This window comes from Camponotus floridanus, unplaced genomic scaffold (assembly GCF_003227725.1).
Source record: "Camponotus floridanus strain SB8 unplaced genomic scaffold, Cflo_v7.5 scaffold74, whole genome shotgun sequence".
Classification (NCBI taxonomy): domain Eukaryota; kingdom Metazoa; phylum Arthropoda; class Insecta; order Hymenoptera; family Formicidae; genus Camponotus; species Camponotus floridanus.
Genome location: NW_020229843.1, coordinates 590588 through 607638, shown reverse-complemented (window position 1 = coordinate 607638; position 17051 = coordinate 590588). Strand labels below are relative to the sequence as shown.

Here is a 17051-nt window from a genome sequence, read left to right as displayed (position 1 = left end):
AAATATAATTTTATGATAGAATATTAAATATATTTTGTAAAAGTTCCATAAACAATAGCACTTTATAAAAAAACAAAAATGAATTTTTTAAATTAATTTTTAACATAACATGTCAGAAGAGAGAGTGCGTAAGAATTACTAGCAATAATTAATACATTAAAATATGAGTAAGAATCTGATTTAATGTATATTATGAGATACAAGACACCACATTCCTAACCTATACTTATACCTATACCTATTATATACTTAATTTATGAATTATATGTTGCACACCATGCATCTCTCGCTTTCTTGGTTTCAGGACACGCGCAGCAAGGTTTCAATTTCTTTTTTTCTTCCGGTATTGGTAACTCTTTTACTGAAAAATTACCCATTTTTGTTAATTAATAGGAGAATAGCCTAAATTTTCTGAATCAAGAATACTATGTGCACACCTCTCTGTGACAAATTTTGTAAACTACTGAAATAAAATTGTCGGTAAAACATAATTACCAGCATCCAGTATTATATGATGACAATTACACACAGCACATTATACTAAAAGATAACGAAAAGATATCTATAAAGATATGTCTCTCTGATAATATAAATAATATAAATATAAATAAAAATATAAATAATTTAATTAATAATAATTTATTATATAAAAATATTAGTATGTTCTCTCTTTTTACGCTATTATTTATTTATTTATTGTATGTGTCTTCTTTTTCTTTCCAACATGATTTATTTATTTATTTATTTAGCTCGCTATAAGTCAATCTTTTAAGATGCAAAACTAAATATTATAGAATTTGACTTCGGAAAAACGCGGTAAAATAATCGAATAAATTCAAATAATTAGCTCCGTGATAAATTGTTTAATAAATAATCAATTTTAATCAATAAATTAAAATACTTCCATAATTTAATATTCCATGTTAATGTATATTTTATAATATATAAAATATTTTGGCAACGAATTATCGATAACACGGCGTTCGATTTTAGCAATATAAAATATAAAAAGTAGCGTGCTATATATTATCAGTTTGTCATCGTTCACACGGTGACTCTTGAATAATAAAGTAGTGAGAAACGCTTCGAATATTGTAATTTTCTTACTAAACATGATTACGATTAGTATATCGAAACTTAATTTGCTTTAAATATTAATAAAAATTAATTAATTAAAAATTAATTAACAATATGAAATTGTATTACAACCATAAATCTTTATCGAATCGTAATGCTTCATTATCGCGATTAAAAATTGGGGGATATATAAAAGCGGATAAGAGAATTAATTATGTAATGATCTTTCGATCATTGCTGTTAATTATAATATGTTTTTAATAATATTAAAATTAAATATATTTCGAACAATGCTTTAAATTGTCTCAATCCTTGTTAATTAAACAATATACAATTTAATCGAGAATCAATTAAATTATAGAAATCCAAAATATTAAATAATTGCTTTGATCTTTGTGATTTTTATGGACACTAATTATTATTTTAATATTTAGAGTAACAAATATATTTCATCCGTATTATCGTTCTAATTGATAATGTAAATATAATTTGGATTGTGAGAGAACACGAAGTAAAACAATCGAATTATAGGTGCAAATAATTAACATAACGAAAGATTCCGTAATAAATTGTTTAATAAACAATCAATTTGAATCAATTAATTAAAATACTTCATTAATTTAATATTCTGTTAGGGTATATTTTATAATATATAAAATATTTCAACAACATGTTATCGATAATACGATGTTCGACTTTGACAATGTAAAATATAAACAGTAGCGCGCTGTGTTATTACTTTGTCATCATTCGCACAGTGACTCTCGAGTAATAAAGTAGTGGTGAGAAACGCTTCGTATATGCTAATTATTTTATTAAGCACGATTACAATTAGTATCAAAACATAATTTACTTTAAATATTAATAAAAATTAATTAATTGAAAATTAATTAACGACATAAAACTATCGCAACGATAAAACTTTATTGAATCGCAAATATTTATTACCGCGATTAAAAATTGGAACAGGAGATACAAAAGGCCATAAAAAAATTAATTATGTTACGAACTTTTGATTAATTAATAATTATTATAATATTTTTTTAATAATATTAGAATTAAATATATTTCGTCCAATGCTTTAAATTTTCTCAATCCTTGTTAATTAAACAATATACAATTTAATCGAGAATCGAATAAATGATGATCCAAAATATTAAATCATCACTTCGATCGTTGCGATCTTTCGGACAATAATTATTATTTTAATACTTAGAATCACATATATATTTTATCCGTGCTACTTTATCGTTTTACTTAACAATCTAAATATAATTTGGATTGAGAGAAACGGAGTAAAACAATCGAATTATAGATGCAAATAATTAGCATAACGAAAGACTCCGTGATAAACTGTTTAATACGTAATCAATTTTAATCATAATAAATTTAATAAATTGTTTTATAGTATATAAAATATTTCGACAACGAATTATCAATAATATTATGTTCGACTTTAATGACATAAATAATAGCGTGTTATTGTTTGTACGTTACGGTTTTGCTATCATTTGTTCGGTGACATTCGAGTAGTAAAGTAACGATAGGAAATGCTTCGTATGTTAATTAATTGTTTAATAAATAATCGTTTAATTAATCTATAAATTGAGAAACTTTTACAATTTAATATTTTCATGCATAACAGTATATGTTATAGTACGTAAAATATTTCGGCAACGAATTATCGATAACACGGTGTTCGACTTTGGCAATATAAACAATAGCGTGCTATTGTTAATACATTACGGCTTTATTATATTCACATGATGACACTCCAGCGATAAAGTAGTGGTGCGAAACGCTTCGCATATTGTCAAATTTTTTTTCTAAACACGATTACGATTAGTATCGAAACATAATTTGATATAATTACTAATAATTAAAAATAAATTAACTTATGGTAAACGTTATGAAAGTGTATCGCAACGATAAATTTTTATCGAGTCGCAATCATTAATTACTGTGAATAAAAATTGAAAAAGGGATAAAGAAATTAATTTATTAACCTTTTATTATGATCTTTCGATTATTGATATTTATTATAATAATTTCTCTAATGATACTTATTAGAATTAAATAAATTTTGACTAATGCTTTAAATTTTCTTAGTCGGCAATTACTTGTAGAATATTTCAACGACGAATTGTAACAATAATATAGTGTATAAGTCGATCTTGGCGATATAAACAGTATCGCGGTAAGGTTTATGACTTACAATCATTCGTACAGTAACTTTGAGCAGTAAAGTAGTGACGTTTCATATATTATCAAATTCTCTCTCTACATAGTTAATCTTGGCGATATAAACAATAGCGCGGTAATGTTTCTGACTTACGATCATTCGCTCATTGTCAGTGGCTCTCGAGCAGTGAGGTAGTGATGTGAGACGTTCCATATATTATCAAATTCTTTCTTTAACCACAATTGCAAGTGCAACAAGGAACTTTTCGTGAATGAGTGTAAGTGCAACGACGAATTCAAATGAGTGCAACGAGGATTGGAGTGCCATGAGGAAAAAGTGAAACAAAAGAAAAAAAGAAGATCTTGGAAATGAATGGATCAATAAGATATGATGTTATTCAGTCATTAATATTTTAATTATTTATCACATCCATTATTTATTATATTGTTACGTCCCCGCATCCCATCCCCATGAATGTATTCGCCACCTATTAAATTCTTTCGGCGGGAAGTCTGTCGACGAAGAAAATCAATTATTAAAAATCAATTATCAAATTTAAAATAAATTATTTTGAACATTGCTTTAATAGATTTTCTCTTATCTTTTATATTTTTATTTATTAAACAAATTATATATTAAACATTAAGCAAATACAAAGACGTTAATAATTGTTACTGATGTTAAAAAAGTTAAAATTGAAAATTACAAAATAAAAACGTTTCGGATCATTTTCAATGCTTATAAATAAACGCTATAAATGTATACAGAGATTTTTGATAATGTCAAACAAAAAATAATTTTTATTTATTGTTTATTTGCGAATTAAAATTTATATAGTATATTACAAAATATATTATATATTATATTATATATAAAATATTATATATAATATAACCCTCCCATGGGGTACACCTTGTCGCGGTGGGAGGGCTTAGTACTTGGATGGTGCCCTGAGGTTTATCTTAAATTTTTTAATTTATGATAAATCTTAAGGTACCTGAATAGGAAACTAAGTACCCTTTCGCGTCGTCGGTGCCGTCAACGTGCCGCGGATGGCAAGCGCTTCGTTATCGCGTTTTCGCGTTGTAGTATTTTCGCGTCGTCGCGTTTTGACTCGAAGTGAAATGGGATTTTCGCTCGTACCAAAACCGGGAGTGCCGTTAGAAGTATATACATATTAAGTATATGCATCGCGCGATCAAATATAAAAATTTTAATCGCATCGAAATAGTGCGGGAGTGTCGTTCAGTATCGCGCGTGAAATAACGAAAATAGCGATATAAAAATATCGCTCGTGAGTGCGGGAGTGTTAAAAGTATCGCGCGTCAATAATATAAGAGGAGGAGGAGGCCTGGGAGAGGCATCTTGCATCGGCGGAGCAACCTGATGGTGAATATCTATTATTTATATATTAATTGTTACAAATCGTTAACTTGTTATAAACGAACAATAATTCGATCTTATTATTTAAATGAATTAAAAAGAAAGATTTTTATAAAAGTCATATAAAAGTTTTCTATTTAAAAAACAGCTTCAAAAATTTATAAAATTTTTCCATGCGTGTTTATCTGCTTGTTATTTTACACATTGAATATAAAATTCCGTGCGATAAAAATTTTTTAAAATATTAATTGCATTTTGTGAGCATTATTATAAATGAATTTTATATTTGTATGTTACAGACAACTAGCTTCGATAACAACAACTCCGTTGTTGCGCATCAGTGCCGGTGAGTGAAAAAAACTTTTATTTAACTTTAAGATAACGGATTCGTAGAGATTGCAGATGTAGATGTAGATGTAGATGTAGATTATAGATAAATCCGTTGTCTTAAAATGGATGAGCTAGGATGGATTTAATTAAATAAATTAAATTAAATAATTAAATTAAATTAATTGAATTAAATAATTTTAATAAATTCTTTCGAACTTATACTTTACGTCTATTGTGAAAATATATTGAAATATTAATTAAAAAAAGAAGAGATTAAGAAAAGATTTTTTTGTAAAGGTTTTGTCTAATTTGTTAAATAAAGGACACCTATTAACAATTATCAATTTTATCAATTTTTGATGTTAATTTATTCTTATAATACGCTCTTATTTTCTAATTGCTCATAGCTCATCCATCGTAGAATTTGTTTATAAATATTGTTTTTAAACTTTACTTTAATTTAATATAAAGCCAAATGATTAATTAATTAAATAATTTGTAATATGATAAATATACACATATTAATTATGTATTTTATTATAAAATATAATTTATAGAAATTTGTAGTAATTTGGCTTTATTTCAGTTAAAATAAAGTTATATTCAATATTTAACGAGCGATCGTAAAATCGAACGATCGTTACTAAATGAGCGTAAATATTTCACGCTCTTTTGCCAGTAATTATCCGGCAAAAGAAGAAGTAATTATCTCCTTCTTTGATCTCTGCTTAGAGATCGAGAAAGAAAGTGGCCAGGATCAACGAAAAGTAGGTTCAACTGGCCTAAAGAGTACGGTTAGAGTATGCGATTAGGGCACGCGGTTAGGGCACGCGGTGAGGGCACGCGGTTAGGGCACGCGATTAGGGCACGCGATTAGGGCACGTGACTAAAATATATATATATGATTAGCTGAGGTGATAATTAGAGATAGATAAAAATATTAGGAATAGATGGCGCAGAATAATAAATATAAAAACAATTAGAGATAGGTTCCTCAAATCTCGAATAATTTTAGTCAGGAAATAGGATTGTTAAGGCTATTAAGTAAAATCATTAGAATTTTTCTATTGATATTAGAGTTGATAGGGCTTTTAAGATCATTAGAATTCTGTAATAGTAGGATTATTAGGGCTATTAAGTAAGACTCATTCTTTCTTTTAATATTCCAATAATCCTAATTAAAATTATTTTAATTAAGTTGAATTTATTTTTAAAAACGTTGTAAAAATATATATAACATAAAGGTAAAAAGTTATTTGAAATTTAATCGACTAACTAGCCAAGTTTAAAATCTTTATTTTCTATAACATTTCGACCATATGGTTGTGGTCCTTTTCATGTATGATTGACTGATCTTGTTTCATATCGACATAACGTGTTATTAATAATATGTATTTAATATGGGCGCTTTTTAAGGTACACTCTATATATTGTACGTAATATAATTCATAATCAAATAGATTTTTATCACGTATCACGTTTGCGTTTATATAATTTATATTGAATTAAATAAGTTTTTATCGTATATTACATTGCGTCTAATGATTTCATTTGTAATTCAAATATAATATTTTATTATAATATATATTTAAAATATGTTCAAATGCTTTAAACAAATATGTTTATTGTAAATTAATACTTTGCAGTAGAAATTGCTTACGAGATACTATTAAAGTCATAGATAGCAGAAATTTTTGTAAATATGAAATGAGTCTTGGGAGAGAGGGGAACAAAAGTATTGCAGAATATTACTATTAATCATTTGTTCCACCGAAGATAATTACATGAATGTTAAATTATCCAAATATATTTTATAATCAAAAGCCAAATCTTATACAAAAAGATAATTAATAAAAAGAAAAAATTTTAAGCTAAACAGAAAGAATAAGAAAAATAAGAAGAGAATATAAGAATATAAGAGAATATAATAGAAACAAAATATATATAGAAGTATTTTTTATATGTATAATATTATATTAATAATATATTAATATTATTATATTATATTAATATTATATAATTTAATAAACAAATAATATAAATTTAATTACTATAAATTTAATAAATTAATATATTAATTTATATTAATTATTATATTAATTATTATTATTATTTAATTATTATTATTATTTAATATATAAATTATTTTATATCATTAATATATTATTTTAATAAATTAGTATTAAAGCAGTATGTTTCAAAATGTTTGTTATATTATATTATATATTATATTATATTATATATACTATAAAGTAATTGTTTTAATATAACAATTTTTTTACAACTCTGATACAAATATGTAATATAAAAACTGCAAAAATGTAATACAGTCATGCATTAAAATAAAACAATGTCGCCTGTTATTTTGGCTGCTGGCTTAATAAGAAGAATAGAATATTGTTTGAATGAAACAATATAGATGTTCTTCTCTGCTATCCGAAATTAGACAAAGCGCCGATATCACACATATTTTTGCTTACGTATTTTGTCACGCAATCTTTCATTACAGTTTGCGTCTTGATCTTAGCATTATTACTGACTTAACATAATTTACATATATCGACCTTAGAATCACTATTTTAAGACTGTGCGCCTTCATTTGTATTTAGAAAGTCACTTTACGCATTAAAAGTGTGCTCACCGTACATAATCTTTAATTAATAAATATATTTTTCCAGTGACTTAAATAAGATTATATCATATTTATATCAGTAAAAAAAAAGATAAGACAATTAAGAGATTTAGTTACAATCTCATTGTGAAAATAGGTGAAAAATTTGTAGCTTCTCTATATATGAATAATAGTTTTGCTAATGTCAATGACACCCTAGTAGCACAAAACATTGGCAAAATATTGGTATACCTTGGTTATGACGTAAATGTAAATATGTGCTAATATTGCACGTTCATACATTCATACATTATATGTGACCTTCGCGCGTCGCCTATGTAGCGAAAAGGAAAACACATAATCTGAGAGTGAAATTCCACCAAAAGCAGTATATAAAGCCGCGGCACACATAACGACTTATTAGTTAAAGAGTGCGGACTATTATAGCCGTATCTCCTCTAGCTTTTGCGAGGAGCTCCAGAACTTCATAAATTAACCAGACGGTTAATTTTTTTTTTGGTGGCGAATTCCGTTCATATATTAGAAACTGACCTATATCCAACGTAAAAATATTTGGGTATGTATAATTATGTTATCATTTTGAGGCAAGTAACAGTTATTTAAGTTGTTTGTTATAATTTCATGTAACAGTATTATATATATATATATATATATATATATATATATATGTATGTATGTATAATTTTCATCACATTCCATAGCTAGCTTGATTAATTTATTCATAATTTACAGGAAAAATTTGTTGTTACTTATTGTTAATAGTACATGCCTAGCGCACTTTATTGGAGCAATATTGACTAACAATATATATATTCGATATTTCCAATGTTGGTTCAATATTGCTAAGTAGACGCGATTTCATTTTGAGTCAATATTGAATTATAATATTGGATGAATATATTATTTTCATCTTTAACCAATCTTGGTCAAAGATGAAAATAATATATTCATCCAATATTACAATTCAATATTGACTCAAAATGAAATCGCGTCTACTTAGCAATATTGAACCAACATTGGAAATATCGAATATATATATTGTTAGTCAATATTGCTCCAATAAAGTGCGCTAGGCATGTACTATTAACAATAAGTAACAACAAATTTTTTCTGTAAATTATGAATAAATTAATCAAGCTAGCTATGGAATGTGATGAAAATTATACATACATATATATATATATATATATATATATATATATATAATACTGTTACATGAAATTATAACAAACAACTTAAATAACTGTTACTTGCCGGGTGTATATATAATTTAATATGTATATATATATATATATATATATATATATATATATATATTAAATTATTTATACACCTTTAATATATACACATTTAATATACACATTTAATATATATATATATATATATATATATATACATATTAAATTATATATACACCCGGCAAGCAACAGTTATTTAAGTTGTTTGTTATAATTTCATGTAACAGTAGTACATATATTTCATGTAACAATTATATTATCGAGTGGAAAATTATAACTAACAATTATATAACTATTACTTGGTGCTTGCTGGGTTTATATATACAGGGTGTATCACAGCGACCATAACAACAGTTTTTTGAGAAATCTAAGCATTTTAGAGAAAAATGTTTCATACAAAAGTTGTAGGGCTTAAAATAACCTATTTAATGATCGTATCAGTTTGAATAGCACCACCAAGGTCACATAAAAAATACTTTGTTTTTAAGAAAAATATGAAATTGTTAATTGTAAATTACATATTTTTTTTTTAAAACAACTATTTTTTCTTTACACCAATTGATTTCTCTCATTATTTTGTATATAAAAGTATTAAGGTAAGATAATAAAAAAATGAATATTTTACAAGATATTTTATGGATTATGTAAAATTAAGAAATTATTTCAAGCCTCATAACTCGAAAAGTACTCAATGAAGAAATACTTTGTTATAGTGTTTTGGAAAGCTCTCGAGATAAGCTATAAGAATAGGTAATAAAAAGTGGGGGGTTCCATTTAAAAAAATGGAGATGACCTTGAAATCTCTGAAGCGCCTCCCTCTACAAAAAAATTATTAGTAGCTTATTAGGATTCTCTTGGTCCCGTACAACTTTTATAAGTACAAAAATTTTGCATCTCTAAAAATAACGGAAATATTGCAGGTGGACAGAGTTATTGGTTCACCCTGTATATATATATATATATATATATATATATATATATATATATATATCAAAAAAGGTCCAGATCTTTTAATATATCAAAAAATACCTATTCTGGAAAAAAATGTTCCATTGCAAAAGTTGAAGGGTTTCAAATAGCGCATTATATATAGTAATATTAGTACCTTGAATAACATTGTCAAGATCATGTAAAGATCATATCGAAATTTTCAAATAGAACCCTTCATCTTATTACATATTCTTATAGTTTACTAAAGAGCTTTTCAAAAGACTTCTTAAAAACAACTATGTATTTTTTTACATCAATTGATTCCTCTCATTATTTTGTGCATAAATAATATGCGTTATTAAGTATTGAAGTAATACCATAAAAAATTGAATATTTTACAAAATAAAAATATTTTATTGAAGTAATATCATAAAAAATTGAATATTTTACAAAATAAAAATATTTTACAAAATATTTTATACAGTTTTATATTATATTTAAAAAAATATTTTAAGCCTCATAATTCGAAAAGTAAAAGAAAAATGAAAGAAAGATATTTTATTGCAGTGTTTTAAAAAGTTATCAAATAAAGCTATAAGAATATTATAGCTTATAGTATTAAAAAATGAAGAATTTTAAAATTTTTAAAATTTCAAGATGAGCTTTACATGATTTTGACAGTCATTCAAAATAATATTATTATTATAAATATAATGCACTATTTAAAACTCTACAATTTTCGTGTAAAATATTTTTTTCTGAAAATGTGTATTTTTCGAAATATTAAGAGACCTCAATCTTTTTTAAACAGTTGTACACACATATATATATACACACATACACGTATATATACTTATTATTTTTTTAAATATATCCTGCAATATATTTTTTTCAGATGACGGATCGATTTTATCAAAAATCAAATTAGGATTATTTTATTTCATGTTAATTGATGAAATCGATTAAAAGTTAATTGACCAATTTAAATAGAAACTAACCAATTTAAGTTTAAAATTAATAAAAGATTTAAAATCGTAAACAGTATGCAATTTGAAAAATTAGCCTTTTTCAATAGATTCGGATGTCAGAAATTACAGCAATTGTTTGCAATTATTCTTGCTTATCTCTTTACTCCGTTGATTCTTGTCATTTTGAATTTCTTATATATCTATCATTGTCTGATCGAAATCATTTTAAGAATACAATTCAAAGATAAGTTTATTGGTTTTTTGAAAGGCACAGATTGTGTATGGGCTAATGAAGAAGCTGTTTATTTTTCCGTTATTAATATTTTAATAATAATAGAAAAAACCGAGCAAAACTCAAACGTGATTTTTTTAGAAGGTTTGAAGAATCTAATACATGATCGTATAATTTCAAAGGCTACTGGTACAATATTTGAAAAATTTTTTTATCGTCGAAGACAAAAGTTTGGTTACTACTATTGGGAGCGAAATGAAGAGATCGATTTAAATAATAGGATCAGATGGCTAGAATGCGAGAACGCTGATTGCGATGGATCTTGTGAAGATGTATCTAGTGAATTCTTTAAGAAGAATTTAGGAAGCATATGCAATAAAACATTGCCCGATGATCACACAGCCTCTTGGGAGATTCTGGTCGGAAAACGTTGTTCGAGAGGTAGATCTCGCATCGACAGTCATTCGGCTCCCGAAGAATGCTTTGACACCGATACTTGCAAGATTCCTGTAATAATTCGCATTCATCATTCTCTGGGCGATGGAATATCTCTCCTAAGATTTTGTTTCAAAACGATTTTTGATGAAGACAAGACGAAAGTAAAAATCGAAAATATATCGATTAATGCGAATAAAACAAATTTCAAAGAGCTTGTTTCACCGTTGCGTAATTCGGAAAAAAGTCTTATGAATGGGACAAGAAATTTGAATGAGAAAATTGTACGATATTTGTCTTATATACGAAAATTGTCTTATAAAAAGAATATTTTCGCCGTATCTATGTCTTTGACAACACTGTCACGAGTTTTGAAAAATTTGCGAGGCCACTTTCTTGTGTTATTGAAATATTCTAAGACTACAACAATCGATTCTCTAAAACGGCAAGCGAAAATATCAATCAATCATAGATTGAATTTCAAAGATTATCTGAAACAAGTATACGAAAAAATTAAAGAAATCATGCATTTGACAATGATCATCCTTTTGATTCCAAAATGCATAATTAAACAGACTTGTAGTATAGACAAAAAGTACATATATATATTCAATATCTGATTATTTTATAAAAAAGGATAAGCTAAAATAAATATTTCCAGTTTTCGAAAAATTAAGATAATTTTATATAATAAAGTTTTTCATTCAAATTTTATCATATAAAATTTTTAATTTATCTAATAAAATAAATTTTATATATCTAGAATAAAATAAGTTTTACAAAATAAAATAAGTTTTATCTTAATAATATATATTAAATAAATATATATTATAGCTCTCTACATGGTCCATCACAAACAGGTGAAAAGATCATATCCTATTGGTTAGACGATGCTATTGACAAATCACAAAAGCTTTTTATGAAGGTTCGCGAAATAAAAAAAAGAACAAATACCAGATTTGAAGATGTAGTATTAACAGCTTTTTCTACTAGTGTACACAAGTATCATTTACGGGTAAATATATGTATATGTTTTTAAATTAAATAACATAAGTCCAGAAAATATTTAAAATACGCCTAAAATTATACTTGAAAAATTGACGCTTTTGCACAATTAAATTAATAGACTATATTTTTTCTTTATCGCACATGTAATGTTTCTGCCTTGCAGATTAATAGACCAGCACCCGATTCATTAACAATCGTTTTACCGATAAGAATAACAATGCCTGATGAATATATAATGTTCGATAACAATTATTCTATTGCTCGTCTACGAATTTCCATTTCCAAGGTGAATGGACAAAAGATCAGCGAGCCAAATAAAGATTCTCAATTTTTTAAACGTCTTCAGGATATTACAAAAGAAAATAATGAATTCAGAAAATGTTCGGACATATTAATTAATTTTTGGGTTATGAAATATTTATTCACGATATTGCCAGCAAAAATTTTGAAACTTTTTCTATTATGTCCAAGCACTATGATATTCAGTAATATATGTGGACCAGAAAAATTTCATACTCTCAATAATTACTTAGCAAGCAATCTTACCTTTTGGCTACCAAACAAGTATTGCATCTCATTATTCTATTTTTTATTGGAATAAATAGAAATAAGAAAAATTATAACAATAAAATTATAAAATATGACCTACAATTTATTTTCAGGGGTACAACTGCTCTCGGTTTGTCTCTGATTGGTTATGGAGGCAATTTAAATCTATCTTTAATAGCTGATAAATCAATAATAAATGATGAAAAAGCTTTAATTGAAATTTTAGAAGATACTGTGCGTGAAATAAATCATGCATACAAGAGTATCATGTAATTGATGTGTTTTTGAAATCATCAAATTTTTGAAGAAAGAAACATCCATGGATCAGGTATACTATGAGAGAGTAAAGGAGAGATTTAATCTAGATTTTTAATATATTGATATTTTTAGGTATCAGTGAGGTTTTAAAAAAAATTATAGGCGACTGTTATTTTTTGTGGAAAAAATATTCACTCCTTTTAGACACTTCTTTAAGACAGAAGTTAACGATTAAATATTAGTTTCATAAAATTTAACGATTACTCTCGATATTATAGAATCGCGAGTTAATTATTATCAATTTAATTTCTTTAATTATAAAAATTATATTTGTGTATTTACGAATTTCGTATCAGAAAATATTCATAATTAAATTACGATTGCAGAAACTCTGTTGTTTGTTGTTTTAATGAATCATTGTTGTATCTTTCGTTATGTAAATGTTAATGAAATTTGCGTAGCTCGTACCGTCCAGGAGTCGAAACAATTTTCATCATGGAAAATTATTTCTCATCGGTTCTTGTAAGATCCATTCGTGACGTTTAGTTCGGTGCTCTGTTAAAAATTGAAGATTTTTATTGTAAGAATGGAATTAATCATATGTTTTTTTTGGTTATTTTTCAAAGCAATGATTTCGGTAGTAATTCAACGACGAATGCCATATGCTTCTTTAACATCTAATTAATTTAAATAAAATATATTTAGATGAGAGAGAGAGAGAGAGAGAGAGAGAGAGAGAGAGAGAAATGTATCTTTTCTTTTCTTCTTAAAAATGTTCTGTCATTATTAGTATTGTTATTATTATTGTCTAATGCAAGAAAGATTTAATAGTAGATTGGAATATGGATATAGTTATTGTGTATAAATTTCTACTTTTCAAGTAATTTCATATTGTAATTAATTTTTATTAATTTTTTGATAAAAATGATTACAAACGAATATATTTTTTAATTCATATAATTTATCTCTTTTGAAAAATTATTTCTAGGTACTGGGGATATTAACATTAATTTTTTGTTTCTTTTAAGAAATTATTTGCAGATATTGGACATCCATCGCCATTTTGAAACATTAGTTTTTATATTGAGAAAAATATCCGGTGAAAAGGTAACGAACGGATATTATATCGATCACTTTAATCGGCAAAAAAAGAAACTGATCAAATATCCAATCAGAAAATCGATCAATCGAATATCTGATCAGAAAGTTCAAAATTCGGAACTTTCCGATCAGATATCCGATTAAAGTGATCGGTATAATATCCGTTCGTTATCTTTTCATCGGACGTTTTTCTCAATGTAGATACTTACCATTTTATATGTATATATGAACATGTTTTCTGATGTAAATATCAATTTCGTGAATCGAAGATAATGACGAGGAATAATTGTCGTTGATTTATTACTGAAATCATTGGGAATAGTTCGGAAGATCCGGGATTCGTTCACTTACAGTGAAATTTCCGATGTTCAATGGATCACTTAACTTTTCTTCGCCGATGATCTTGCGAAATGTGATGTAGAAACATGATTTTAATCGTTTTCCATTTTTAAGATCGTTTTTCTTTTTATCGAATATTACCGGTATGTCACTTGCGTAACTGATGGTTTTTATTATTATATTATAAAAAGTACGCAATTGAATATTTTGAATATTATCGATTTATTTATTCGTCGCATTTTATCACGAATTTTATAAATCGCGATTTATCCTATAATTTAATATTTTCTTATAATTTAATCGTTGACATACGTAGAAGCTTTGTCTATATTTTCGCGTGTTTAAATATTTTCTTTAATAGTCTGCGCGAAATGCGCTAGTAGTGTAAATATATTTTTTTCTAGAATTAAAAGACAATCGATAACTTTATTAATGACTATTTTAATCGCGATTGTTTACACTATATAAATCATATTAAATTCTATTATTACATCGATTATTAGAAGGACTTTGATAAAATCATTCAATTCTCTTTTAAACTTAGCGATAACGCGATTTTTTAATTATATTTTAAAGCTTATAAAGCTTATTTTATTTTATTTAGCTAATCATGCGCGAAATAGGATATGTATTTTATTCTCAATTGTGAAATTCGTGTATACAGGGTCGCAGACCACCCGTATCAGCCGAATATCTCAAAAGTGAACGCGGCAGACAAAAATATTTCAGACAAAAGTTGTAGCTTGAAGGAAGACATAAGATGGTGCCATTAGTTTGACTTTGAAGAGTCATCCTGAACGTCACGTGAACGTCACCACCAATTTTTTAAATGGGACATCCTATATATTTTTAGATATTCTTGTTGCTTGCCTCAAGAGGTTTCCAAAACACTATAATAAAGTATTTTTTCATTGAGTACTTTTCGAGCTATGAGGCCTAAAATAATATGTTAATTTTACATAAACCATAAAATATCTAGCAAAATATTCATTTTACGATTATCTTACCTTAATACATTTATGCACAAAATGTGAGAAATCGATTGGTGTAAAGCAAACACATAATTGTTTCGAAAAAAAAATATATAATTTGCAATTAACAATTACATATTTTTTCTTAAAAACAACTGTGTGTTTTCTTTATCAATTGATTCTTATCATTATTTTGTACATAAAAGTATTAAAGTAAGATAATAAAAAAATGAATATTTTAGACTCTTCTGATGACTCTTTTGATTACGATTATTTACATTACATAAAACTTATTAAATTCTATTATTGCATATCGATCATTAATATGATAAATATTAAATTGGATAACTTAACATTCATGTGTTAATATATTAATTTATATTAATTATTATATTAATTACTATTATTATTTAATTATTATTATTATTTAATATATAAATTATTTTATATCATTAATATATTATTTTAATAAATTAGTATTAAAGCAGTATGTTTCAAAATGCTTGTTATATTACATTATATATATAGTATATATATATATATATATATATATATATATTATATATATATATATATATTATATATATATATATATATATTATATTATATATATACTATAAAGTAGTTGCTTTAATATAACAATTTTTTTACAATTCTGATATAAATATGTAATATAAAAACTGCAAAAATGTAATACTCTCATGCATTAAAATAAAACAATGTGGCCTGTTATTTTGGCTACTGGTTTAATAAGAAGAATAGAATATTGTTTGAATGAAACAATATAGATGTTCTTCTCTGCTATCCGAGATTAAACAAAGCGCCGATATCACACATATTTTTGTTTACGTATTTTGTCACGCAATCTTTCAATACAGTTTGCGTCTCGATCTTAGATTAGTTATTGACTTAGCACAATTTATATATATCGACCTTCGAAACTATTTTAAGACTGTGCGCTTTCACTTGTATTTAGATATTTATTTATTTCTGTTTTACATATATCGACCATAAAATCATTATTGCATCACTATTTTAAGACTGAGCCTTCACTTGTATTCAAAAAGTCACTTTAAAAGTGTGCTCCCCGTACATATCCTTTAATTAATAAATATATTTTTTCATTGACTTAAATGAGATTACATCATATTTATATCAGTAAAAAAAAGACAATTAAGAGATTTAGTTACAATCTCATTGTGAAAATAGGTGAAAAATTTGTGGCTTCTCTATATATGAATAATAGTTTTGCTAATATCAATGACACCCTAGTAGCACAAAACATTGGCAAAATATTGATATACCTTGGCACAATATTGGTTATAATGGAAATGTCTTGGCCAATATTTGTATGTAAAACTAATGATTATTAACAAAATGCAAGTGTTCAGCAAATATTATAGTGCCCATGATGACCA

The 17051-nt window shown here is 25.8% G+C and overlaps 1 protein-coding gene across 1 annotated transcript; it reads left to right on the top strand.

Moving 5' to 3' along the window:
- Positions 1–10815: 10815 nt before the first annotated feature.
- LOC112639565 lies at positions 10816–15678 on the top strand. The gene is made up of 5 exons (XM_025413971.1): positions 10816–12002; positions 12242–12422; positions 12579–12979; positions 13078–13292; positions 15327–15678. The coding sequence occupies exons 1-4, from the start codon at positions 10816–10818 to the stop codon at positions 13235–13237; spliced, it is 1929 nt and encodes a 642-aa protein (XP_025269756.1). The 3' UTR covers positions 13238–13292; positions 15327–15678.
- Positions 15679–17051: the final 1373 nt, after the last annotated feature.

What these genes read in the sequence shown, in the direction of transcription:
- LOC112639565 (XM_025413971.1), top strand. Translation starts at nt 10,816, where the DNA reads ATGCAATTTGAAAAATTAGCCTTTTTCAATAGATTCGGATGTCAGAAA. An exon ending in ACTTGTAGTATAGACAAAAA is followed by an intron (nt 12,003 to 12,241) that starts GTACATATATAT and finishes TATATATTATAG; the next exon opens with CTCTCTACATGGTCCATCAC. An exon ending in TACACAAGTATCATTTACGG is followed by an intron (nt 12,423 to 12,578) that starts GTAAATATATGT and finishes TCTGCCTTGCAG; the next exon opens with ATTAATAGACCAGCACCCGA.